General features: G+C 42.8%; 2 protein-coding genes across 2 annotated transcripts; one reads left to right on the plus strand and one right to left on the minus strand.

Moving 5' to 3' along the window:
• On the minus strand, window positions 1-26,676 carry LOC127343726 (RHOMBOID-like protein 12, mitochondrial). The gene is made up of 8 exons (XM_051369912.2): window positions 26,175-26,676; window positions 25,967-26,081; window positions 25,763-25,882; window positions 1,668-1,778; window positions 1,499-1,537; window positions 1,111-1,215; window positions 979-1,020; window positions 1-366 (listed from the first exon to the last, which is right to left on the minus strand). Exons 1-8 carry the CDS (start codon window positions 26,519-26,521, stop codon window positions 277-279), a joined length of 969 nt encoding a protein of 322 aa, XP_051225872.1. The 5' UTR covers window positions 26,522-26,676; the 3' UTR covers window positions 1-276.
• Window positions 7,883-10,254, plus strand: LOC127343727 (uncharacterized). Its single transcript, XM_071828803.1, has 6 exons — window positions 7,883-8,273; window positions 8,359-8,596; window positions 8,695-8,767; window positions 8,865-9,128; window positions 9,207-9,639; window positions 10,242-10,254. Exons 3-6 carry the CDS (start codon window positions 8,698-8,700, stop codon window positions 10,252-10,254), a joined length of 780 nt encoding a protein of 259 aa, XP_071684904.1. The 5' UTR covers window positions 7,883-8,273; window positions 8,359-8,596; window positions 8,695-8,697.
• Window positions 26,677-27,619: the final 943 nt, after the last annotated feature.

Here is a 27,619-nt window from a genome sequence, read left to right on the forward strand (position 1 = left end):
TTTGGCCTAGCAAAGTAATAGCAACTGATATTGCAATTCTAGTTGTGATAAGTTCAAGGATGGCTCCTGCCAGAATAGGTTTCAACATTTCTGACAAGCAGTAGGCAATATCTGCCTGATGCTACCTAGAATTTGTTCGAGGACTTCTAGATCAGATACTTGGATGATAGGTAGATGGGTCATTCCTCTACCCACACGAACTTCGTCACATAATAATTGGAGAGGCCAGCAGCTGGGAGAAGGCGGCCGGATTTGCTCCATGGACAAGCTGTATGATCAGATCCAGCCCTTCCTGAGTCGAGCCCACGCAAGGGCAGCGACTACAGTACCCCCGAAATGAAAGAAACCTGATGCACGCCTTTCACCCTGAAATTTTGAACAAGCATCAGTTCTCCTTAAGACCAAGTAGGCATGACAAGCACAAAAAAATTAATTGATATCGCAAATAATATCTGAATAGAACATCATCAACAATATTTGGGAAGTAAGAAGAAACTACAGATTTCTAATTAGTGTGAGATATTAATATTATATGTGGCATAGCTTCATTGTCATACTAAATGGATCAAGAAGGCAGACCAGACATTATCTTAAAGTTTATTCTTAAAATGCAATAATCAGACAAAAAGGTTCAAAAATAGAAGACATTCCAGGAAAGGCTACAATCCAAAAGATTTAAGACCAGCAATACACAAATAATTCACCTGGATAATTAGTACTACCAGTCACCCTACGCATGAATATTGATTCAGATGTTTCAACCTCAGGTTAATTTAAGAGCAGGAATTGCACAGTCAAGAAAAATACAAAAACAGATGAATGCAATTCATAAACTTCCAAACAACAAATAAATGAAAGTAGCATCCCACACTCCTGTCAAAAACGCATGACCCATCATCTTAAGCAACAGCCTCACCGATAACATTCACTTATTATGAGAAGAATACCAAACAAAATTAAAGTTATATATATATATACCTCTCGGACCCTCAACAAATCAAGAGCAATCCAACAAACCCCCTGAAACCAATAAATTCAAAGAAATTCGTTCACATTCCAAGCACACGCATGCTTTACCAAATTTTATGAAGAAAATGAAAAGATGCTCACCAATGCGGCAGCTGGAACAGGAACGAGGAAGTACAGATAGACTCGTCCCTTTGGATTGAGAAATGTGTAAAGAAAGAAAATGGCATTAACTGCGGCACTTGCACCCTGAGGGACATGAATAAAAAGGGTATTATGTAGTGTCTAACAAGTAGGAACTTATGTACAGTATCTTTGATAGGTGACGGTGCTCATTTGTTGGTTCCATATAATGTTATGTGTAAATCACCATATCACCTCTGATTGCCACATCTGCCTTCTAATTAATTATCATAGGTACCAGATGGTGGGTAGTTGGTTCAGTTGATAACATTCACTATTTACATGAGATATTATTGAATCATTATCAAGACAAACAAAAAATGTAGTGTTAGAACAAGATATTACGTACAAGGCCAGAAGTTCTTGAACTGTCCCCCTCTACATGACCCTGCAAGAGAAGCATTACTTACTAAATCAAGAATATTATCATGAAACTTTATAGTTTGAACAATAAAATTCCTATTCAGTGCAGGTCATTGTACAGTCCTATCCAAGATAAACATCACACGGTATGTTACCTGTTTGCCTGGACCTGCAAAAGCTTTTTCTACCAAGTAGAATGTGGATCCAACAAGCGCGCCTGCTATGTACAACTTCGATAGAAAAGCAGGACCAAAACTGCTAGAAATCTGATAAAAGAAAAATGAAACAAAATCAATGAAGTGGAAGGCAATAAATGGACACAAGAAAAACACGTGGTAACTATTCCCTGAAATTTGAGATGGATCCAAAGAAAAACAACATAGCTCGGTGAAAACCATGCAATTATTCGTTAAAGGGACACTTAGGTGCAATGTTTTCTTTTCATTGCAATAGACAAACCCTATCATACATAGATGTATCAATAATGTTAGACACCAGTTCTTGGTTTAGGTCTACTGGTTTACTGGACCTGCAAAGATAGCATTCATAGCATTTCTGCATTGGGCCCTGATCAATACACAACTATTGGGTTGACTTCTATATATACCCTCGAAATTTTGAAACTACTAAATTCAGCATCATTAGTATGTCATTTGAAGAACTTGGATCTCACAAAACATTGTCAATTCAAACCAGTTGAATGTTATTTTATTAATGAACGAAAAAGCTTGGTGGTAAAAGTATCATCATTTAGGGATCAGCTGGGTTTGATCACAAGAATGTGATTGAAATCAGTGGTGCACAATGAACTTTCCAAAGTATGTTCATACGAGAAGCCGGAGTGTCTAAAATGCAGCCGCTTCATGCAAATCACCGTACATTTCAACTCTGTCACCCTGCCAGCAAGACTAGAGTCCTAGGATTAACTCGTGGCCTCACACAAGGACGGTCGCGTGCTTTCCACCAGGATAAGCTCACACATATTTAGAGCTGTATATAAATAGTTAGGATTTGACTTTTTCGTAATACTTGTATATAACAGTTTCCTAAAAATACTTGTATCGTGATATACGTGGAGTATTACAGTTTGAACCACACATATAATCATACAAATAATAACCAGCAAAAATATCTTACAAAATATATTTAGTTAGAAGAAAAGGTAAGATCAATTTTTTGAAACTTAACACTGAAATATTTTTTTCATAAAATTAATAATTTGACTATTTAGAGACGTATATTTATAACTAAAGATTGCAATAATAGATACTAACATTATTTAATATACCTATCGTGCACGAAAAAAGTATGTGCCCATACTTTGTTGCTAGATTATGTAGGGATTCAAGATCTCATATACAAGACACCACATTATCTTAAAAAGGAGAGCATAGAAGACCTCCATATGTTATTATTGAAGGAGATATGCCCTAGAGGCAATAATAAAGTGGTTATTATTTATATCTTTATGTTTATGATAAATGTTTATATATCATGCTATAATTGTATTAACCGAAACATTAGTACATGTGTGATATGTAGACAAACAAGAAGTCCCTATTATGCCTCTTAAACTAGCTTGTTGATTAATGGATGATTAGTTTCATAATCATGAACATTGGATGTTATTAATAACAAGGTTATATCATTATATAAATGATGTAATGGACACACCCAATTAAGCGTAGCATAAGATCTCGTCATTAAGTTATTTGCTATAAGCTTTCGATACATAGTTACCTAGTCCTTATGACCATGAGATCATGTAAATCACTTATATCCTTATGACCATGAGATCATGTAAATCACTTATACCGGAAAGGTACTTTGATTACATCAAACGCCACTGCGTAAATGGGTGGTTATAAAGGTGGGATTAAGTATCCGGAAAGTATGAGTTGAGGCATATGGATCAACAGTGGGATTTGTCTATCCCGATGACGGATAGATATACTCTGGGCCCTCTCGGTGGAATGTCGTCTAATGTCTTGCAAGCATATGAATAAGTTCATAAGAGACCACATACCACGGTACGAGTAAAGAGTACTTGTCAGGAGACGAGGTTGAACAAGGTATAGAGTGATACCGATGATCAAACCTCGGACAAGTAAAATATCGCGTGACAAAGGGAATTGGTATCGTATGTGAATGGTTCATTCGATCACTGAAGTCATCGTTGAATATGTGGGAGCCATTATGGATCTCCAGATCCCGCTAGTGGTTATTGGTCGGAGTGAGTACTCAACCATGTCCGCATAGTTCACGAACCGTAGGGTGACACATTTAAAGTTGGATGTTGAAATGGTAGAACTTGAATATGGAATGGAGTTCGAATATTTGTTCGGAGTCCCAGATGAGATCCCGGACATCACGAGGAGTTCCGGAATGGTCCGGAGAATAAGATTCGTATATAGGAAGTCATATTCCAAGTTTGGAAATGATCCGGTGCATTTATGGCAGGTTCTAGAAGGTTCTAGAAAAGTCCGGAAGAAATCACCATGGAAAGTAGAGTCCCGGAGGGACTCCACCTTGCATGACCAGCCAACCCTAAAGGGGAGGAGTCCAAGGTGGACTCCCCTAGGGTGGCCGGCCAACCCACCTCAAGGAAAGGTGGGAGTCCCACCTTGGGTAGGACTCCCTCCTTGAGTAGGTTTCCCACATATGGGAGGTTTTAGTGTTGGGGTCTTATTCGAAGACTTAGACTAGAACTCTTGGTGCTTCCACCTATATAATGAGGGGCATAGGAGAGGGGGGCTGATCACTTTGAGCCTCAGCCTTGGCCGCACCCCTTAGAGGGCCGGCGCCCAACCCCCCTCTCTCCCCAAACCCTAGCGGTCTCTCTCCTCCACCACATCCCGCACGCTTAAGCGAAGCTCCGCCGGATTTCTCCACCACCACCGACACCACGCCGTCGTGCTGTCGGATTCAAGAGGAGCTACTACTTCCGCTGCCCGCTGGAACGGGGAGGTGGATGTCGTCTTCATCAACAACCGAACGTGTGACCGAGTACGGAGGTGCTGCCCGTTCGTGGCGCCGGAAGCGATCGTGATCAAGATCTTCTACGCGCTTTTGCAAGCGGCAAGTGAACGTCTACCGCAGCAACAAGAGCCTCATCTTGTAGGCTTTGGAATCTCTTCAAGGGTGAGACTCGATACCCCCTCGTTGCTACCGTCTTCTAGATTGCATCTTGGCTTGGATTGCGTGTTCGCGGTAGGAATTTTTTTGTTTTCTATGCAACATTATCCTACAGTGGTATCAGAGCCGTGTCTATGCATAGATGGTTGCACGAGTAGAACACAATGGTTTGTGGGCGTTGATGCTCTTGTTATCTTTAGTTTGAGTACTTTGCATCTTTGTGGCATAGTGGGATGAAGCGGCTCGGACTAACTTTACATGACCGCGTTCATGAGACTTGTTCCTCGTTCGACATGCAACTTGTATTGCATAAGAGGCTTTGCGGGTGTCTGTCTCTCCTACTATAGTGAAGATTCAATTTACTCTTCTATTGAAAACATTAGTATCAACGTTGTGGTTCATGTTCGTAGGTAGATTAGATCTCTCTCGAAAACCCTAAACCACGTAAAATATGCAAACCAAATTAGAGACGTCTAACTTGTTTTTGCAGGGTTTGGTGATGTGATATGGCCATAATGTGATGATGAATATGTATGAGATGATTGACAAGGTATCAACTTGTCAATGCCTATGGATTGTAGGCTAGGGTTTAGTTGGAAGTAGAGGGCAAGTAGATCTCGAAGGTTTCAGCCGAAAAGTACTTGACGGTTATGAAAACTAGGGTTTGTAGACAATGATTCGATGATCTCTTCGTCCCTCAACTCCCCCTTTATATAGGAGGCGGAGCCGAGGGATTCGTGTTGTACAAGTTACAGAGTCCGGGACGGTTTCTAATTCATCCCGCCAGATTACAAATAACACTTCCTATTACAACTCTAACTTTCCTTAATATATCTTGGGCTCCCGAATCTTCTTATTCTTCGGGTAGTGGGCCTTCAATAAACCCCGGGTACTATCTTCGGCAGGCCCATTTGGGATGCCTATGTCAGTAGCCCCCGAGATTTTGCTTGAATCGTAGAGTCAGGGAAAATCTCCACTGTTTATTTTTAATCGACAGCTTTAACTTTTCTATATTTCTTCACATAAAATTCTATATTGTACAGGGATAATGGTAGTTGGGGCTAGTTCATCTGACGGATCAGGTACTAGTTAACTGCTCTCGTGGCAATCCGTAAAAACCTACTTCAAGATCACGTCCCTGGACATGACCTCGGGATACTGGTGTAAACTTCGACAGGCGCCGCTTAAGGTCTTACCATTCTGTCGAGTCCCAGTAAAATTTATCGGGTACCTAACGCGTCCGTTAGGATTTTTCTTCGTATCTGTTGATACGGATAAAAGTAACAGCACGATCTTCGGCGATGCTACGCCCAGTGAGAACGGATCGGGGTCTTACCTTCGCAAATTTGCGGCATTCAGAAATTGATCGCAACTTTGGCGTTCTGAGAATATATTGTCGAGTGCTTTTTCGGCTGTTGGAATGGCTCATTTTATAGAGTCAAAGATGACTTATATTGCTCTCCCGATGGGAGTATATGTAGAGTTAGTTATAACTCGAAATATACTCTTTTGCTTTTCTATCTTTCTTTTTTAATTTCATCGGGTACGCGAACAGCGTTCCCGATGGGAGTAGCCCCCGAGGCTACAACCAAGGACTCGTGCTTGGTTGTAGGCTCAACATTTTAATCCACCTTGTCGCTATATTGTCATTATTTCTCGATATGATCTTCTTTTCATCTCTCGGGTGCGCGAACAGCGCTCCCGATGGGAGTAGCCCCCGAGGCTACAGCCAAGGACTTGTGCTTGGTTGTAGGCTCCCACAATTTCTATATTGCCATACTCGAAATTTTACTTTTGTCGAAGTAGCCCCCGAGCATTTGGGCAAAAACTTGTATTTGATCAAAGGCTCCCGAAGTATTCAATAACTTCTCATGTCGTCAATCTTCTTTTATTTTTCTTGTCGGCATGCTTCCCTTAGTCAAATTTACTTCATCTCTGTTACTAGTCGTGATTTTTCTTCCTTGTGGGTCCATTGTTTCCACCATGTTGACACGTCGTGCAAGTGGGGGACACACGTCCTCCGCTTTTCCTGGCGCACGTACTGTAACGCCTGTTCTGTTCCATCTCAGTAAAAATACCTTTTTACCCTTTATCTACAAGATCTTTTTTCACCACACGATTTCTTCATCCAACGGTGCATTGCTTCGCCCAATTCCTATATAAACCTTTCTTCAACCTCTGTTCACATCTTCGTTTGCGCCGCACCTCTGTTCCTCTTTGCAAAAAACTTCCATTGCGCCCAACTCTCTTTGATCTTACACGCGCACGAACTTTGCTTTTCCAGTACCGTTGATGCCACCGCGCACGCGACTCACTCGCCACAGTACTCCAGAGTCCAAGATGGCCGCTGAAGATCTTGAGTGGGAAAGATCTAAAATCTCCAACCAAGACGTCAACCTGCTGAAGAGGCTAGGCCTGATGAAGAAAGAGGACGCCATCCGCTTTCCCAGCGAAGAAAGCTACCCAACCCCTCCAATGGAGTACCGGGTTAGTTTCGTTGATCACCTCATCCGCGGCCTTTCTGCCCCAATTCACGATTTCCTCCGCGGCCTTCTTTTTGTTTATGGGATTCAGCTGCACCAGTTGACCCCCAATTCCATCCTCCATGTCTCTATTTTTATCACTCTTTGCGAGTGCTTCCTTGGAGTCCCTCCTAACTGGGCTCTGTGGAAACGCATTTTCTGCCTCCGCCGCAATGGCTCCCACAACGCCACCTATAACATAGGCGGCGTTGTTATCTGTGTCCGATCTGACGTTGATTACTTCGACGTCAAATTTCCTGATTCTGTCCAAGGGTGGCGCAAAAGGTGGCTCTACATACACGAAGAAAGTGCCAATTCTGTTGAGCACAACATAGTCCCTTTCGACGGAAGTGCCAAAATTCTGCGCCGCCGCTCCTGGGATGCTGAAGCTTCCGAAGAAGAGAAAACGTCAACAGAAACACTTATGTCTCGTATTCATCAGCTTCAAAATACTCGAGGCAAAGAACTGTCTGGTGTTCAAATCACCGCCTACTTCCTTAGGATTAGAGTGCAGCCTCTTCAGGCCCGCAAAAATCCCCTTTGGACGTATGCTGGTGCAAATGACGCCAATAGGCTCTCCAATGATCTTTCTGTAAAGGACTTGGAGAAGCTGATTCGAAGAATTTCCTCGCTTAACAAGAAGGATCCTATTCCCTCCTCTTGCCGCGTGGAACCATACAGCTCCGTGAATCCTCTCCCTGAGGTATTTTGTCTTCCCGAATTTCTGTGTTGTTTTGAACTTTTCCTGCATCTCATTGTATTGATACCTCTCTAATTTTCTTTTGTCGCTATTTTCCTGCAGAACCATCCTACTGTGGCGTCCCTTCCTCCTCTTCCTGAGGATGGAGAAGTCAAAGAAAGGGCCATTGTCACGGATGACAATCAAGAAGCTCCATCCTTTGTGAACGAACCCGTGGATTCATGAAAATCTGCGGGTAATTCCGAAGGTACTTCGTCGGCACAGTCTCCTCCTCCCGCTGTCTCCCCGAAAGGCAAAAGGAAAAGAAATGATGTCGAATACTCCGGCACTTCCAAAGCCGAAGAAGTTGATCCTTCACACCAGAAGGCAACTTACGATCCTTATCTTGAATCCCTCGTCAGCTCGTAAGTCATTTTTATTTCTCCTTATTTCTGTACCCGAAATGTTTTGTCTTGTCTTGCTTTTTATGCTGTCTTCTTTTAATCACAGTGATGACGAGGAAGAAGTACGAACTGTCGACGTGGCTCCCCGTACGAGCACGTCACATACTGTGCTTGCTTCGGACACATTAGTTGAAGGAGAAGAATCTTCGCCTCCTCAACGAAACGTCGTCACCACTACTTCGCCATCAAGCCCCCTTGCGCCTTCACCAAAAAGGACAAGAATTGAAAGTATTGTTGAGCCTGCCCCTCAGTTAGGCGGCTCTTCTACTTTGCTCTTGGATGACGTAAGTTTGTCGATATCTATATTTCCTCTATTTTGCTTTTTCACGCCTTCACTCATTTTTCATACCGATATTTCTCTTTCTTTGTTCTTCTTTGACAGCCCATGATCAAAGAGCTTATTCGCATCGGATCCCAATTCATTGGGTACCGTGAGTATGCCAACAGAGCTGAAGGTAATAACTTTTTTGCTGTCTTTGTTTTTGACTTCTTGCTCCTGTCCTATGTCGCCATTTTTGACCTTTCCTCTTTTTTTTTTTTTTATTTCGACAGAGAAACTTGCAGAGGCCAACAAACGTGCCAACGCACTTGCTCAAAAACTGGAGCAAAGTGAAGCGGCCCGCAAGAAAGCCGAACTTGTTGCTAGCGAAGCCAAGGCAGAGGCTGATGAAGCCAAAGCGAAGACTGCTCGTGTCGAGGATCTGCAGAAAAGACTTGAGGATGCTGAAACTGCTTTAAACGAGCACAAAGCTGCACAGGCTGATCGTGAGCAGGGGATCCTCAAGCGCCTGAAATCACAAAGTCGACGTACTCAAAGTAATATTATTGATCCCTTCTATTTTTATGCTACCCGCTGTTTCTTGTTTTTGACCAACGTGTTGTTTCGTGTGGCAGACCAAACAAACCAAGAGTTTGACCTGGAAAATCCCGACAATGATCCTCTCCTTGACGGACTTTCTTATCTGGAGCTTCATGGAGCCGAAATTCGTGAAGGCGTGGCGAATGCTAGTGCGGGACTGTCGGCGCTGTTCCCCTACTTCTTCCCGAAGAAAGAGGAGCCCCCGACTTTCCTTGCCCTTGCCAAGAGCTTCAATTCATCAGAGGACCTTGGACTGAAGATGCGTCAGGAAAATATGAAGATTGCTGTGGAAAGCACTGTTGCCCTGGTTGCTGACAGTCAACAGACTGTTGATTGGATGAAAGTTGGCGACACCGATCAGATAGAGCAATCAAGATGGAGGTCGCTGATTAAGGCAGCCAAGCCCAGCACAAAGAAAATCTTGGCCTATCTCGGGATCAAACCAGCTTCAACTCCTAGCTCATCAAGGCCGGAGGTCTAGTTGCATGCCTCTTTGTTTTTCTTTCTCTGTTTCTTTTGCTCTTGTCGCCAAAGTAGTTATTTGGCGACACGTACTTCATTAGCTCCACTGTAAGGCCTTTGTAATTATTCCGAAAGATTAATGAAAACTCTATCTTTGCTTGTTGATTGATGTTGTCTTGTTTTATTAAATTTCAGTTGGTATTTGACAACTATACTCCATCTTCCGCTCCTTCCAATGTTTCGCCTTCTTCTTCTCGCTCAAGGAAAATTCTTGCTGATACTCCACCTGTCGAAGATTCCTTGCCGCAAGAATTGGATGAACTTCGGCAGCAACTTCAGTATGCAAAGAAGCAAACACTTGTGATGATGGAAAAGTCTCGTAAGTCATCTGAAGCCTAAAAAATTGCACTTCAACAAGTTCGTGAGGCCGTGGCTGCTAAGGAAGTCGCTGCTTCCGAGGCTGAAAAGGCGACTACTCGAGAAAATTTCATGCTCGAGTTAATGAATGAAGCCAGTGTGGATATGTCGGGTATGCTTGTTTCATCCTCCGATATCTTCCGTCTTCATGCTGCGTCTCTTAAAGTTTTCAGCTCTGTTGTTTTTAATAGGTTCCTTTACTGATGTTGTCGCCGAAGAAGAGAGGGTAAATACTAGGACGAACCTCCTTGTTAACCTTGCCCTTGATCATGGTGCTCTGTTTTGGGCTACCCCAGAGAGGACCCGCCAGATTGTCAGATTTCAGGATCGCACCTCTCAAACTCGCGACTTCCTTGACTTCTGTACCAGGACCTTGTCTATGGTTTATAACTCCATGTTTCCTCGGAACGTTGAACCACAAACTCTTCCCGAGTTAATGGGGAAATTTAAGGATTCCCACAAGATCCATGGTTTTGTCAGAGCTCAACTGGTAGCTGGCGCCAGATTTGCCCTTATTATGCTTCAGATCTGCCATTCGAAGCTTGATCTGACCCAAGTTGTTGCGAAAGTTCATGAGAAGGTAAGGCGCCGAAGAGTTGGTGTCGACCGAATTAACACGAGGGTTTCGCCTATAGCCGAAGAAATGATTGAAGACCTTCTTCGGATGGATGCCGACTTTTTTGCAGATGGTCATTATGCTGATTTTCTTGGCGCTGCTCCTGAAGAAAACAGAATTTCCCTTGATGATATATTAAATCATGACTAATTATTTTCCTTTGGTAGATAACTCTTCTTTGTAGCCCATGATTGTGATTATATTGTGAAGTAATCATCATATTTCTATATTTGTATAGCCCCCAAGTGTTTCGGTGGCTATTTTCTGTATTTATGTATTGCGAGGTTTTGAACCAAGGCATTTATTCAATATGTAGTTTTTGCCAAGACTCAGCCCCCGAGCTTTTCTGTTAAGTACTATTTTGTATTTTTATTGACTCGCGAGGTATTTTGATACCAAGGCGAAGTTTTTCTTTTTTCGGGGAACTATATTGAAATTCGTCGGGTCGGAGACTTTTGAGCGTGTCGATGAAGAAAAGTTATATTGATACTATCTTTATTATATTGCAGCACCACGAGCTCGCCTCATTAAAAACCTTTCCCGGCCCCACTCGGTGCCCCGAAAAAGGAAAAGAGTGCGTCTGAAAACTCGCGGGTGTTTCGGTACATTGAAGTTTTTCAAGGACTATATTTCAGCTCTAAGCGTAGAACCGCCTGAGTTGCGCCACGTTCCAGGGGTTTTGCTCCTCCACCCCTGTCTTCTTGTCCTTTATCCTGTATGCTCCTCCTCCGATTACTTCCGTGACAATGTAAGGGCCAAGCCATGGTGACTCGAGTTTTTCATGACTTTTTTGCGTGAGCCGAAGAACTAGGTCTCCCACCTGAAAAGATCTTGGCCGTAAACGTCGACTGTGGTAATTCTTCAAGTCCTGTTGCTATTTGGTTACCCTTGATAGTACTTCGTCTCGAGCTTCGTCGAGTGCGTCGACGTCGTCTTCCAATGCTATCTTGGAAGTTTCTTCATTATACTCTGTGACTCTGGGGGAGTCGTGCTCTATTTCTATTGGCGATCTTGCCTCTGCTCCATGGACCGGGAAAAACGGGGTCTCTGTGTCATTTGTATTTGGTGTTGTTCGGATGCTCCACAACACACTTGGTAGTTCTTCGGCCAGGTATGTCGAGCTTTTTCCAAAGGTGGTCCTAACAGCGTTTCTTGATGCCATTGCAAATGATGCCATTGGCTTTCTCGACTTGCCCATTGGTTTGAGGATGTGCAAGCGACGCAAAGTGCAACTTGATACCCACTTCTTTGCAATAATCTTTGAATTCGTGGGATGTGAAGTTACCGCCATTGTACGTGACGATCTTTGTGGGGCATTCCAAATCTGAAGACGAGGCCTTTTATGAATTTTACTGCGGATGCTCCGTCTGGTGAATTTATCGGCTTCGCTTCTATCCACTTTGTAAATTTGTCGACAGCTACTAGCATGTACTCCTTTCCTCCTGGCCAGGATTTGTGTAACTTGCCCACCATATCAAGTCCCCATTGGGCAAAAGGCCACGACAATGGTATTGGTGTTAGTTCTGCTGCTGGAGAGTGAGGTTTTGCGGTAAACCTTTGACACGCGTCGCACGTTCTTACTATTTCCTTGGCGTCCTCGATTGCTGTCAACCAGTAGAATCCTGCCCGAAAAACCTTGGCTGCAATAGCTCGACTACTTGCGTGGTGGCCACATATCCCTTCGTGTACATCCTTCAGAATTATTCTTCCTTCTTCGGGTGTGACACACCTTTGCAGGACGCCTGAAATACTTCGTTTGTACAATTCTCCTTTGATCACCGTGAAAGCTTTGGAGCGTCGAATTACTCGCCTTGCCTCAACTGGATCATCGGGTATTTCTTTCCTGAGGATGTATGATATGTACGTCTGCATCCATGGTATCCGTATCATCATGACCAGGTCCTGATCTTCTTCTTCTTCTTCTTGCTCTTCCTTGGTAGCCCCCGAGGGTTTCTTCTCCTTCTTTTTTGATTTTGTCGATTTAGTAGATCTCTCTGTTATCTCTTCCCAAAATACACCTGGCGGAACTGCAAGGCATTGCGACCCGATGTTTGCAAGAACGTCGGCTTCGTCGTTGCTCAATCTGCTAATATGATTTACTTAGCATCCATCGAACAACTTCTCGAGCTCGTTGTACACCTCCTTGTATGCCATCATGCTGTCATTGACTGCGTCACATTGGTTCATAACTTGCTGAGCCACCAATTGTGAGTCGCCAAAGATTTTTAGTCGAGTTGCACCGCAAGCTTTCGCCATCTTCATCCCGTGTATGAGAGCTTCATATTCTGCTTCGTTATTGGATGCGTTAGGGAACGTCATCTGAAGGACATATTTTAACTTGTCGCCTTCAGGTGATATAAGTACTACTCCTGCGCCAGCTCCTTCAAGTCTCTTGGACCCATCAAAGTTCATGGTCCATGTTCTCGACAAGTCCGGGGGTCCTGTGTTTTGCAGCTCCATCCACTCTGCGATGAAGTCTGGCAGAACTTGCGACTTGATTGCTTTTCTTTTTTCATACGTGATGTCCCGAGGGGAAAGTTCGATTCCCCAAAGGGAGACACGACCCGTAGCTTCTGGATTGTTTAGTTTATTTGACAAGGGAGCTTCATTGACCACTATGATCGGGTGTGCCGAAAAATAGTGGCACAATTTTCGTGCTGTTGTGAACACTCCATATGCTAGCTTTTGGTACTGAGGGTACCTTTGTTTTGAGGGTGATAAAACTTCGCTGACGAAGTATACTGGCCTCTGTACTCCATGGATTTTTCCTTCTTCTTCTCTTTCGACGACTAGCACCGTGCTAACCACTTGGGGGGTGGCTGCAATATACAGCAGGAGAGGTTCCTTTTCCTTCGGCGCCACCAAAATTGGTGGTGTCGAAATTGTGCGCTTCAAATCCTCGAAAGCTCTACCGGCCTCTTCGTTCCACTGGAATTTATCTCCTTGCTTTATCAGAGCGTAAAATGGTAACGCTTTTTCTCCCAGCCTGGCGACGAATCTGCTCAAAGCTGCGACTCACCCAGTTAGCTGCTGTATCTCTTTCAACTTTGTTGGCTTCCTCATTGTTACTATAGCTTGTATTTTGTCGGGATTTGCTTCAATCCCTCTTGCTGAAACTAGAAACCCCAGAAGTTCTCCTGCTGGGACGCCAAAAGAACACTTCGTCGGGTTCAATTTTAGGCAGAATTTGTCGAGGTTGTCAAAGGTTTCTTTGAGATCCTCGATCAACGTTGCCCCCTTTTTTGATGTTATGACGACATCGTCGATGTATACTTGCACGTTTTTCCCAATCTGTGTCGCCAAACACTTCTGCATCATCCTCTGATATGTTGCTCCCGCATTTTTAGACCAAAGGGCATTGTTCTGTAGCAAAACACACCGTAAGGTGTAATAAACGCTGTTTTGGCCTCATCATCTTCTTTTAATCTGATCTGGTTATAACCAGAGTATGCATCCAAAAAGGAAAGACGTTCGCATCCTGCCGTGGAGTCGATGATTTGATCGATCCTTGGGAGGGGAAAGTGATCCTTGGGACAATGTTTATTGAGACACGTGAAGTCGACGCACATGCGAAGGACTGTCGTGTGTTTCTTCGGCACCATCACTGGGTTAGCTACCCATGTGGCTTCTGTAGATATCTCTTTGATAAAACCAGCATCCTTTAGTCGATTTATTTCTGATAACATAGCTTTGCGGTTTGGTTCCGAAAAACGCCGCAATGGTTGTTTGATTGGTCTCGCGAGAGGATCTAAGTTGAGGTGGTGCTCGGCAAGTTCCCTGGGTACTCCTGGCATGTCAGCTGGACACCATGCGAAGATTTTCCAGTGCTCACGGAGGAACTTGACGAGCGCGCTTTCCTATGCGATATCCATATTTGTTGCAATGGACGTCGTCTTTTTCGGGTCTGTCGGGTGAATCTGCATCTCCTTAGAATTTTTCTCGGTACTGAAAGTTGATTCTTTATTTGGCCTTCCAACGTCTGGCAGCACGTCGTAGTCAGTCATACTTTTTGACGCCAAATACTCAGCTTGCATCCCGAAAGTTTCTGATAGTCGATGAAAATCCTTGTCGCACTTATCGGCTAGGGCGAAGCTTCCTTTGACTGTGATTGGTCCCTTTGGTCCAGGCAATCTCCACAATAGGTATGTATAGTGTGGCACCGCCATAAATCTAGCATATGCTGGTCGTCCCAACAAAGCGTGGTACTGCGACGGAAAATCCACGACTTCAAATTCCAGCCTCTCGATTCTATAATTCTCTCGGGTTCCAAACTGAACGTCGAGATTAATCTTCCCCAATGGATAATTTGGCTTCTCCGGTGTGATACCGTGGAACCTTGTGTCTGTTGGCTTCAAGTTCGCTAAGGATATGTTCATCTTCCTCAATGTGTCTGCATACATGAGGTTTAAGCTGCTGCCGCCGTCTATGAACACTCGAGAGACATCAAATCCCGCAATAACTGCTGGCAGAATAAGTGCTGACTGCCCTGGTCGAGGAACTTGTTGCAGATGATCTGCTATGGTGAAACCAATATCTTGCCCTGACCAATTAAGATACTCGACAGTTGGTGGAGGCATTTTTTCTGCCATAAACACCTGTCGTGAGATTACTTTTTGAGCTCTATTTGACGGCCTTGCCTTCTGAATCATCGACACCGCTCCGTGAGAATTGGGATCAACATAAGGTGGTGGTGGTGGTGTTGCCGCTATTCTGAGCTGATGTCGATTGTCTTCTGTAATCGCGGGAGGAGGTGGTAAGTGAATCTCGCTCCTGGGTTCTCGAGGATTTCTCTGTGCTGCACGAGCGTTAGCGTGCTCTGCATACCTAAACATTGCCTGGAAATTGCGACAGTCTTTCTGCAGGTGCCCTGACTGTCTTTTACCGTTGCTGTCGATGAAAAAGTGCATCTGACACGGCCCATTCATCATCTCTTCAGGGGACACGAAAGGCCTTGGGAACCTAGGCCCGCTATTTTGCCTGTTGTTGCGAGAATCATCCCTGTTATCACCTCGCTGTTCACTGCTTCTCTGATAATCATCTCTGTTGTTTCCTCCTGTGTTTGCCTGAAAACCGGCCGAAATTTGCCCTGGAGCGTCATAGTTCGGGTACTGCCGAGGAAACCGTCGCCTCGATTGATAATTTCGACCACGGTCCTCCTCTGGGGACCTGTGCCGTTTGTTGTGGACAGCGTCTTCTCCATCTGCCCATCTGTTTGCTATCTCCATTAACGCGGATACTGTCTTTGGATTGGTCCTTCCCAAGTCCTCGACAAAATCTCCACGCCTGATTCCTGCGACAAACGCATCTATTGCTCTCTCGTCAGATATATTTTCTGCCGAGTTTTTGATGATATTCCACCTTTGGATGTACTTTCTCATTGGCTCATCTGGCTTTTGTCGACATGCTCTCAACTCCTCTAACGACGCAGGTTTTTTGCACGTGGATCTGAAGTTCTTGACGAACACGTCCTCGAAACTTTCCCAGCTGTCGATAGATCCTGGAGTGAGTTTCTTTATCCAAGATCGTGCGGCTCCACTCAAATGCACCTGGATGCTTTGCATAGCTGTTGCCCTGGTTCCTCCTGTGAGCTTCACTGTCTCGAGATAATCAACTAGCCAATCCTCTGGATCTTGAAGGCCGTCGAACTTCTTGAAGTTATCGGGTAACTTGAATCCTGAGGGGACTCGAGTTTTTCGGACTCTCCTCGTGAAGCATGGCAAGCCGCACATATCTTCGTCGTTAAGCTCCGGAGATTGCCGATGATCCCTTCTGCTTTGCCGCGCTCTGTCGACCCTTGCTTGTCTTTCCGTGTCTCTTGCTCCACTTGGGCCTTCGAGTCTTTGCCTATTCTTCTTTGCGGGTCGTGGACTATTTTGCCTTGCCGCTCCTTCGGGAGGCGTTGATACAAACGCTGTCCCCATAGCTCCAACTCCTGCTACCGCCACATTGTATAGTGTTTCCCTTGGATCACCTGGAGGTGGTTTAGATGCAAGGATAAAAGCATGTGTCGCCATATACCCAGCCTCTGGTGTCTTAGGGATGATATTTCCTCTTGTATCTATTGACATAAAGGACATGTCGAGGTTTTGGACCAAGTGCTCTCTTTCTGCTTCGGGTATATGTTGCAACCTTGATCTTGCTCTGTTCCGCGCCTCCCTGTGGCTATCACCCGAAGTTCTAGATTGTCGGCTTCGATCTGCCCTTCTCCTGCTAGACGCAGAAGCTGCCTCCTTTCTTCTGTTTAACTCAGCTGTCTGTTTTTCCAATTCTCTTGCAGCTCGTGCGAGCCTATATTGATATGCTTGCAATTCCTCTGGTGTGGCTGTGGTGGCCATTGGTTCTGAACCGTTCATGGCTCTCGCGGCTCTATCCCACGCTGCTTGCGAAAGTTGAACTCTGTCTCGCGGCTGTGGCCCAACGTATTTGTTGCCCAGGCCTTGTCGCAGATTGGAGGGATCGACGTATGGATTTCCCAGATCGTCGAAAGCCTCAGATGTTTCCTCTTGATCCTCAATGGCATAAATCTGATGATATTTTGTATTCAGATCTATGTTGGGTTTGGTGACATCATTGTTGAGATTGATGAAGACCTTGCCCACTGTGATAGATTTGTCGATGAAGTCGTAACTGTCGACATCGCTTGAGCCATCGCTTATAGATGAGTCCGCAGATGACTCAAACGACATGTTGTTGAAGATCTTGGCGAGTTTCTCTCTTGCTCTGGTGCTGACGTAGCGTGTCGACGAAGTTTCTTCTTCTCCTGACTCGGTTGACGATGTATAGCTTGAAAAATCGGAATCGACCGCCGACGATCCCGACGAAATCGGAATTTCGACACGATACGATCCTTCCTTCTCGACGCGAAAGTGAAACCTTCCGAACGTCATCTCCATGGGCTCCGCCAGATACGCATATGCATCCAAACGGGAGGGTGGGTGAGGAACAAAATCGACAGGACCAGCAGCGATCTGTTTACCTCGATCCATTGCGTTGCTTGCGGTTGACGATGTCGAAGATTTTGAACGTGCCATCAAGATCAGATCCTTACGCCTCTAGTTCCCACAGATGGCGCCAATTGACAAGGTATCAACTTGTCAATGCCTATGGATTGTAGGCTAGGGTTTAGTTGGAAGTAGAGGGCAAGTAGATCTCGAAGGTTTCAGCCGAAAAGTACTTGACGGTTATGAAAACTAGGGTTTGTAGACAATGATTCGATGATCTCTTCGTCCCTCAACTCCCCCTTTATATAGGAGGCGGAGCCGAGGGATTCGTGTTGTACAAGTTACAGAGTCCGGGACGGTTTCTAATTCATCCCGCCAGATTACAAATAACACTTCCTATTACAACTCTAACTTTCCTTAATATATCTTGGGCTCCCGAATCTTCTTATTCTTCGGGTAGTGGGCCTTCAATAAACCCCGGGTACTATCTTCGGCATGCCCATTTGGGATGCCTATGTCAATGATCATTATTGTATTGTGGCAACCGGCAGGAGCCTTATGGTTGTCTTTAAATTTCATGTTGAGTAGTATTTCAAAGTAGTTGTAATAGTTGCTACATGAGGTGAACAACCATGAAGACGGCGCCATGAACCTTGACGCTACGCCGACGATGATGGAGATCATGCCCGTTGATGATGGAGATCATGTCCGTGCTTTGAAGATGAAGATCGAAGGCACAAACACTAAAGGGCCATATCATATCACATATGAATTGCATGTGATGTTAATCCTTTATGCAACTTATTTTGCTTAGATCGCGACGGTAGCATTATAAGATGATCCCTCACATTAATATCAAGATAATAAAGTGTTCTCCCCTCGTATGCACCGTTGTACAGTTCGTCGTTTCGAAGCATCTCGTGATGATCGGATGTGATAGACTCAACGTTCACATACAACGGGTGTAAGCCATGTTGCACACGCGGAATACTTGGGTTTGCTTGACGAGCCTAGCATGTACAGACATGGCCTCGGGACAACGGAAACCGAAAGGTTGAACACGAGTCATATGGATGATATGATCAACATGTTGATGTTCACCATTGAAGCTACATCATCTCACGTGATGATCGGTTTTGGTGTAGTGGATTTGGATCGTGTACCACTTAACAACTATGAGGGATGTTGTATTAAGTGGGAGTTCATTAGTAATTAGATTAAAACATGAACTAATTATCATAAACATAGTCTGAGTAGTATTTTGTATTAATTTTGTAGTATTGGCATCCGTTTACTACTATGCGCTAGTCTTGTTATTGAGATAGAAATACTGTTAAATCTGATAAGAAACTTTACGGATTAGTACCGTATTGTTAAAGAATCAAGAATTGATTAAGTCCTATTGCAAACTTTTAGTAAACCTCACATTGTTGATTCAAAGAGCTATGGTTTCAATTAGTACCCAAAGTTATCTTGTCTCCGTGAAACTTGAAGTTCAAATCTGTTTGAAAAGTAAGGAGCTGAAAATTTAGTTTTCAGAAATAATCAAGGTATGAGATATATGTGATATCTAAGACCTTATTGCAAGATGATAGAATATAAATTTGGTGAGACTACATAAACTCATAAGTTTTATGGGAATGTATGAAGGTTGAAGACGCCAGGCGTCACAATCCTCCAACTATTGGGGCACTAATAATATTCGCATATCCATGAAGTTATCATCCTTAGTATGCACCGTTGCTAAGACTCGTCGTTTCGAAGCATCACGTGATGATCGGGTGTGATAGATTCTACGTGTGCATACAACGGGTGCAAGCCAGATTTGTACATGCGAATACTAAGGTTAAACTTTATGAGCCTAGCATGTACAGACATGGTCTCAAAAAGTTGTCATGAATTGATGGATACAATTATGAGTGAAATTGTTCATCATAGTTACTAATAAGTGAAATCTAGAACACTTGTCATATGATGATCAACTTCAAAGTAAGAACCTCAAGGTTATTGGTATTTGACCAACAAACCTAGAAGTTATTGATGTTGAAGTGTTTTTCTGAATAATGAGGAAAGCTAAAAGAGAAACTGCAAAAGATATTCTGGCAGAAAGAAAAGAAAAGACTAGAAAGTCTAGCTCAGGTGTATATCAATGATATACATGTTACGGATGTATTCCTCGTTTGGTCACACATTGAAATTCTTGGGTATTTGTACCATATTGGTTGGTATGAAGTGTCATACAAAACAACGCAATACAAGAATACAATGGCCTAAGTGACTGACAAGGAATATGATAGGAATGCACGTCTGGAACAAAATAAAGTGTTATTATGTTCATCGTTGGCATTCTATCTAGCCCTTAGAATTTATAATAAAGAACTTAATAATTGTTATTTTGCTCTTGTCAAATAAAAACAATGAGTTGTTCAAATTATGACATTACTCCATGAACGATGGATAAGTTATTATAAATTTTAATGGTGAAACACACATACATAACACTGACGCTAAAATGCCGTAAGGCAAATGATTTGAATTCCACTTATTTGTGGAACCGCCATTTAGGTCATGTTAGAAAGGAACGCATGAAGAAACTCCATACAAATGGATTATTGGAGTCATTTGATTTTTTGAATCATTTGGCGCTTGCAAATCTTTTCTAAAAGAGAATGACTAAAATACCGTTCATAGGCCAAGAGTTGAACGGGCAACTAACTTAGTGAAAACATACATGATGATGTATGTGGTTCACTGGACATTTTTGTGTGCGGGAGATTCTTCTACTTCATTAAAACTTTCAACAATGAATTGAGTATATATATGTGGATATATTCAATAAGGAAGAAGTTTGAAACATTTGAATGGATTCAAATAAATTTCAGCATGAAGTGGAAATCATCATAATAGAAAAGTCAAATATCTATGATTGGATCATGGTGGAAATATTTGAATTACGAGTTTTAGCGAACATCTAAGAGAGTTATGAAATTGTTCTACAACTCACATTTCTTGGAGTATCATAATGATGATATAGTATCCAAGATATGTATCCAAACCTTGTTGGATTAATGATGAGATAAAAAAATATTATGACGCCATTATATTTTTGTGGATTATGCTTTAATGACTACCGCTTTTACACTAAATAGAGCATCATTATGATCCATTGAAATGACACCATACGAGTTATGGCATAGGTAAGAAACCTGATAGTCTTTTCTTAAATTTTGGTATGCATAGCATAAGTAAATAAGTTTACAACCAAAATCGGATGAATGTCTTTGTTGGTTATCCCAGAGATTTGATTGGGAATTCTTCCCACGAGACAAAGACAAAAGTGTTTGTCAATGTTTCTTATTTCCGAGAAATTGTTTCTAGTGAAGTATTTGAGTGGGAGGACAATATAATTTGATAAGGTTTATGAACCTGAGCATAATGATCAGAGTAGCGCAGCATCGGAATTGGTTTCGGAAGCGGCCACAACGATCATGGCTCCTATGACTACAAAGTGTTTTAGTCATAGAGATCGAAGTACATATTGAACCTTGTAGGTATGGTTTACTTTGTGATCAAATAAATGATTTGTGGACAAAGGATTGATTTTGAACAATGATAAACCAACTACAAACAAGGAAGTTATGATGGGCCCTGACTCCGTTAAAATGGCTATACTCCATGAAATCCAAGATAGATGAATACTTTTTGAAAGTAAATAGATCTATAAAATTGATGGACTTGGATGAAATATCCTTGAAGAAGCTTGACTTGTCGAAAAGTTGTTTATGACAAAGTTCAAAGAGTTGACTACGACAAGATTAGATCTTCCGTAGCAATGCTTAAAGTCTATATGGATTATTCTAGTAAACACTACATATTTCCTTTATGAGATATGTTAGTAGGATGGCAAAATACATTACTTATCAGAAGTGTGTATTAAAGGTGTATACAAGATACAACCAAGAGTTTTGCTGGTCCGTGGAATACTAGATAGGTATACGACTTCAAATTGGATGAAGTAAGTATCACGGAGTTGGAATCTTCACCAGATGAAATAATCAAAGAGTTTTTGATTTCATCAGAGATGATGAAGAGGCTTGCATTTGCAAGAAATTAAGTGGGAGCGCTAAAGACATATTTATAATACTTTATGTAGATGACATATAGTTGGTTATAAATGATGTAATTATATACTTGATTAAAAGGTTTCATTGAGAAATTAATTTCAATGAAAGGATATGGACTGAAACATATCTAGTGTCAAGATTTATGAAGATAGATTGAAACACAAAATAAGTTTAAGTCAAAGTACATAGAATGGATATTGAAATAGTTCAATATAGAAATATTAAGAAAATGTTCTTGTCATGTTAAATTTTTAACAAGACTTGAGTGTATCTGACACTCAATGAGTAAAAACACATGAGTGATTATAGATCACGAATAATATGTACACAATCAGATATCATGTGCTATAAAGTGTTATGAGCATATACCAGAATGATTCATATGATGATCATTGGACGACAGTAAGAATATCCTTGAGTACTTTAGAAGAACTAAGGATATATATATTTTTTTTTTGTATGAAGAAATGACAAACAAATCGTTGTAAGGTGTTACACCAATATTGTTTTTGTCACATATAAAATATAATTTCAATCTCAAATTAGACTAAGTGTTGTTTAAAAGGTAGCACAATGAGCTAGAAGTTGTCTATGCTAGATTTAGAAGAGTTTTAAATATTGTGACGGATTCTACAAACGAAGGCAGAGTTTGTCATTGTTTTGACAAATGACTGAGGATGTTGAGTCAAGAAGTTCTTTGAGAACTTGGTGTAGTTCCGATAGTGTCAGAACTTTGAAGCTATATTGTATGTGACAATATTAGTGACATATTTCAGACCGCGGAATTAAGGTTCCACCAGAAGATCAAACATATTTAATGCCAACTCATTTGGAAATGAGTGATGCGTTGAGACGCAAATGAATTACAAAATACATACGTTTCTGAGCGTGTCAGATCCGTTGACTAAAACCTCTCCCGTGAGCAAAACATGATAAAGCACCAGAAGGCCAAGTTGTTATATCTTTACAAATGTAAACTAGATTATTGACTCTAGTGCAAGTGGGAGACTGAAGGAGATATGCCCTAGAGGCAATAATAAAGTGGTTATTATTTATATCTTTATGTTTATGATAAATGTTTATATATCATGCTATAATTGTATTAACCGAAACATTAGTACATGTGTGATATGTAGACAAACAAGAAGTCCCTATTATGCCTCTTAAACTAGCTTGTTGATTAATGGATGATTAGTTTCATAATCATGAACATTGGATGTTATTAATAACAAGGTTATATCATTATATAAATGATGTAATGGACACACTCAATTAAGCGTAGCATAAGATCTCGTCATTAAGTTATTTGCTATAAGCTTTCGATACATAGTTACCTAGTCCTTATGACCATGAGATCATGTAAATCACTTATACCGGAAAGGTACTTTGATTACATCAAACGCCACTGCGTAAATGGGTGGTTATAAAGGTGGGATTAAGTATCCGGAAAGTATGAGTTGAGGCATATGGATCAACAGTGGGATTTGTCCATCCCGATGACGGATAGATATACTCTGGGCCCTCTCGGTGGAATGTCGTCTAATGTCTTGCAAGCATATGAATAAGTTCATAAGAGACCACATACCACGGTACGAGTAAAGAGTACTTGTTAGGAGACGAGGTTGAACAAGGTATAGAGTGATACCGATGATCAAACCTCGGACAAGTAAAATATCGCGTGACAAAGGGAATTGGTATCGTATGTGAATGGTTCATTCGATCACTGAAGTCATCGTTGAATATGTGGGAGCCATTATGGATCTCCAGATCCCGCTAGTGGTTATTGGTCGGAGTGAGTACTCAACCATGTCCGCATAGTTCACGAACCGTAGGGTGACACACTTAAAGTTGGATGTTGAAATGGTAGAACTTGAATATGGAATGGAGTTTGAATATTTGTTCGGAGTCCCAGATGAGATCCCGGACATCACGAGGAGTTCCGGAATGGTCCGGAGAATAAGATTCATATATAGGAAGTCATATTCCAAGTTTGGAAATGATCCGGTGCATTTATGGCAGGTTCTAGAAGGTTCTAGAAAAGTTCGGAAGAAATCACCATGGAAAGTAGAGTCCCGGAGGGACTCCACCTTGCATGACCAGCCAACCCTAAAGGGGAGGAGTCCAAGGTGGACTCCCCTAGGGTGGCCGGCCAACCCACCTCAAGGAAAGGTGGGAGTCCCACCTTGGGTAGGACTCCCTCCTTGAGTAGGTTTCCCACATATGGGAGGTTTTAGTGTTGGGGTCTTATTCGAAGACTTAGACTAGAACTCTTGGTGCTTCCACCTATATAATGAGGGGCATAGGAGAGGGGGGCTGATCACTTTGAGCCTCAGCCTTGGCCGCACCCCTTAGAGGGCCGGCGCCCAACCCCCCTCTCTCCCCAAACCCTAGCGGTCTCTCTCCTCCACCACATCCCGCACGCTTAAGCGAAGCTCCGCCGGATTTCTCCACCACCACCGACACCACGCCGTCGTGCTGTCGGATTCAAGAGGAGCTACTACTTCCGCTGCCCGCTGGAACGGGGAGGTGGACGTCGTCTTCATCAACAACCGAACGTGTGACCGAGTACGGAGGTGCTGCCCGTTCGTGGCGCCGGAAGCGATCGTGATCAAGATCTTCTACGCGCTTTTGCAAGCGGCAAGTGAACGTCTACCGCAGCAACAAGAGCCTCATCTTGTAGGCTTTGGAATCTCTTCAAGGGTGAGACTCGATACCCCCTCGTTGCTACCGTCTTCTAGATTGCATCTTGGCTTGGATTGCGTGTTCGCGGTAGGAATTTTTTTGTTTTCTATGCAACGTTATCCTACAATTATGTATGGCCGGGTACATGTTACTGATAGAACATTTTGTGTGTATTCTAATTTTAGTCAAATGATTCTAATTTGAAATGATACAAATTATTTGTATATGTAAAATACCTTCCTTTGCCTTACGGAGGTAACTGGTGCAATTTTGCCTATAGTTCTAATAATGAACTAATTGGTGAAATATGATTCCTTCTGCTCCATGATTATAATTAAGAAAATTCACCAATATATAATATGTTTACGACATTTCCTTCTATGTTTTATTAAAAACTTTCATATTTATTTTTTATAAAAACAATATCTACCCCCTTTAACTGGAGTAATATAAATCTACCCTATTGATCGCACAGATTCCGATACTTCTATGCGTTCATCAATTGACAAAGAAATAAAAACATCTCCTGTGTCACATGATCAAACTTTTATTTACGTATAAAATTCAGTTAATTGATCTGTTGAATCTTATGCCAGATAAAGCACATACGGGTCCACAATTAAGCCATAGCCACTGGGTACTAATATATTAAATATTGCTAAATATAAATTTCCATAGCATTACTACCATGACCAGCCACCACCGCACCACAATTTTATGGAAACAATGCTTATAGCCTGGAAAACACACATATAGCTCTACAGATTTAATGCAGTACACTTGCTCAAAGGATCAATACTGACTTCTAAATAATATTATTTCAAATGCGTTCCCTTTTATGTTAAGCACAGTTGGTCCAAAAGTTTGTTGTGAATTCTTTCTAAATCTGCTAAACTGTGCAGGCACATGGGTTGTTACTACTACCTGCGTTCCAAAATGTAAGCCTTTTTCAGAAAGCTAAATTAGTTTTCTAAAAAGGTTTACATTTCAAAACGGAGGTAGTGGTAGTATTTACATTTTACAATCCAATGAAAAGGCGCAGTTCGGAAAAGCATTATTTCATTAAGCTACTTTATTACGACAATTCATTGGTCATGTCTCAGTTTAAGTTCAGTAAGATAATGTTGGCTCGACTTGCGACATCGATACGCTGATATAAAATGTTTGGGGACGTAAATAGCATGCTACATTACATTCGGTTTTTAGGAAACGGGAGGATAACATTTTGACCACAAGGTGGTGCACTGCACATAGGGGACACCAGGCAGGACTGTATCCGCATTATATTCCAAACGCATACAGGGCATATTTCTAGCATGCAACAACAAACAGAGGAGAGAACTCCTTACGGTTGAACCGAAGAAGAAGAGAAACATCATATTGCTGAAGAGGTGCCGTGGCTCCGCGTGGCTGAAGGCGCTGGTGAGCAGCGTGTGCAACCTCCCGCTGCGGAGATTCTCCAGCGAAATCTGCTCACCACAACAATCAATTAAATCCCAATTCTATCAACCAGCAGTGGGATCGAAGTGAAGAACCTCGGATTGAGCACTAACCGTAAAATGATCCCTCATGAAACCCGGATCGGCCTTCTGCCAGAGCATGTACACGGCCACATTCGCCACCATGAGCATCAGCACCGCCCCGTCCGCCGATGGAACGAAGCGCGCCCTTCCGGAGACACGAAAATTAGACCAAAACGGCCAAACAACAACCAAATGCTGCTTTTTTACTGATGAAAACGAGTACGACACAGAGCCTCACCAGAGACCGCGGCGGGGGGGTGTGGACGATGAAGGGGGGCATCGGGAGGATCCCTTTCGCTGCATCGAGAAGAGCTCGAGCGACCCGGCGGCGCGCGCGGCCAGCCACCGCTTGGCAGCGGCGCGGGCGGCCGCTGCAACGGCCGCTGCGCTCACCGGCAGGAGCGTGCCGGCGCTGCGCCACGGGAAGTGGGACAGCGGGGAGCGGGATGCGGCTGCCGGCGGGGAGGAGCTGTGGAGGAAGCGGCTGTGGGGGATGGGCAGGGTTCTGGGTTTAGGAGTGGCGGTGCGGAGGGCTTGCTGCGCGAGGAGAGACCGGAGCTGCGGCAGCGTCCTCCCCATCGCCATTTCCGCTCACCAAGAAGGCTGCCTCCGGCTCCGCCGACGATTCTACCACTTCGGGGCCGGCCGTGGGTGGTGTTTGTGGTATCGTCCGGTGGGGTTTTGCCGCTTTTGGTTGATCAAGTTCCGATTTTTCTTTTTGGGAGTGATGAGGATCGATTCGCAACCTCCTCCCGCAAAAAGAGAAACGGGGGCGTTTCCTATATGCTGACCAAGTCGGCGCCCGCACACCCCGCGCGCGGTGTGGGCCGGCTCGGTTAGGCGATATTCCCTACTTCTCTTTTTCTCCTTTTCCTTTTTCTTTTCCGTTTTCTGTTTTCTTTTTTCTTTTTCTGTTTTTTTCTGTTTTCTTTTGTTCTCTCGTTTTTTCTGTTTAAAAATAAATTTTGAAAATTTTTAAATTTGAAAAATGTTCAAGTTTGGCAAAATTTGAACGAATTTCAAACTTTGAAAAAAAATATTCTTGAACGAATTTTCAAATTTGAACGAATTTTAAAATTTGAATAAATTTTAAATTTTGAACGAATTTTAAATTTACGAATTTCGATATTGGAACAAAATTAATCTTGAACGAATTTCCAAAATTTGGATGAATTTCAAAATTTGAACAAATTTACATTTTGAACTCTTTTTTGAATTTTGAACTATTTTTACATTTTGGACGATTTTCAAATTTTGAACGAATTTAAAATGAAACATTTTTAAAATCTGTACACAGAAAAAAAAACCCGGTAAATGTTAGTTTTTAAAAATAAACTATAAACAGAAAAAGGAAAAAAAACAAGAAAACGAAAAAGAAAAGGAGGTTACCTAATGGGCCGCGGCCTAGTTACAGCCGCTGGGTCGGAGGGGTGTGCGGCGCCCCGTACCTACCGACCCGGTCAGCATATAGCAGCTCCCGAAACGGGCACGTCTTCTTTTCTGTTTTCAGCAGGCTCCTAGTCCGTGAATACAGAAAGCGAGAGATACGGCCCCCCCCCAACACAGGCCCGCGAAGTACTGATCTGTTAATGTTAGGGTATCTATATTGGCAGACGTACTTCGGTCAACAAAAATGACCGCGCGTCCTTTTGCATCGGTACACGATTTTCCGTTTATACCCTA

The sequence above is a fragment of the Lolium perenne genome, chromosome 3 (assembly GCF_019359855.2).
Source record: "Lolium perenne isolate Kyuss_39 chromosome 3, Kyuss_2.0, whole genome shotgun sequence".
Taxonomy (NCBI): Eukaryota; Viridiplantae; Streptophyta; class Magnoliopsida; order Poales; family Poaceae; genus Lolium; species Lolium perenne.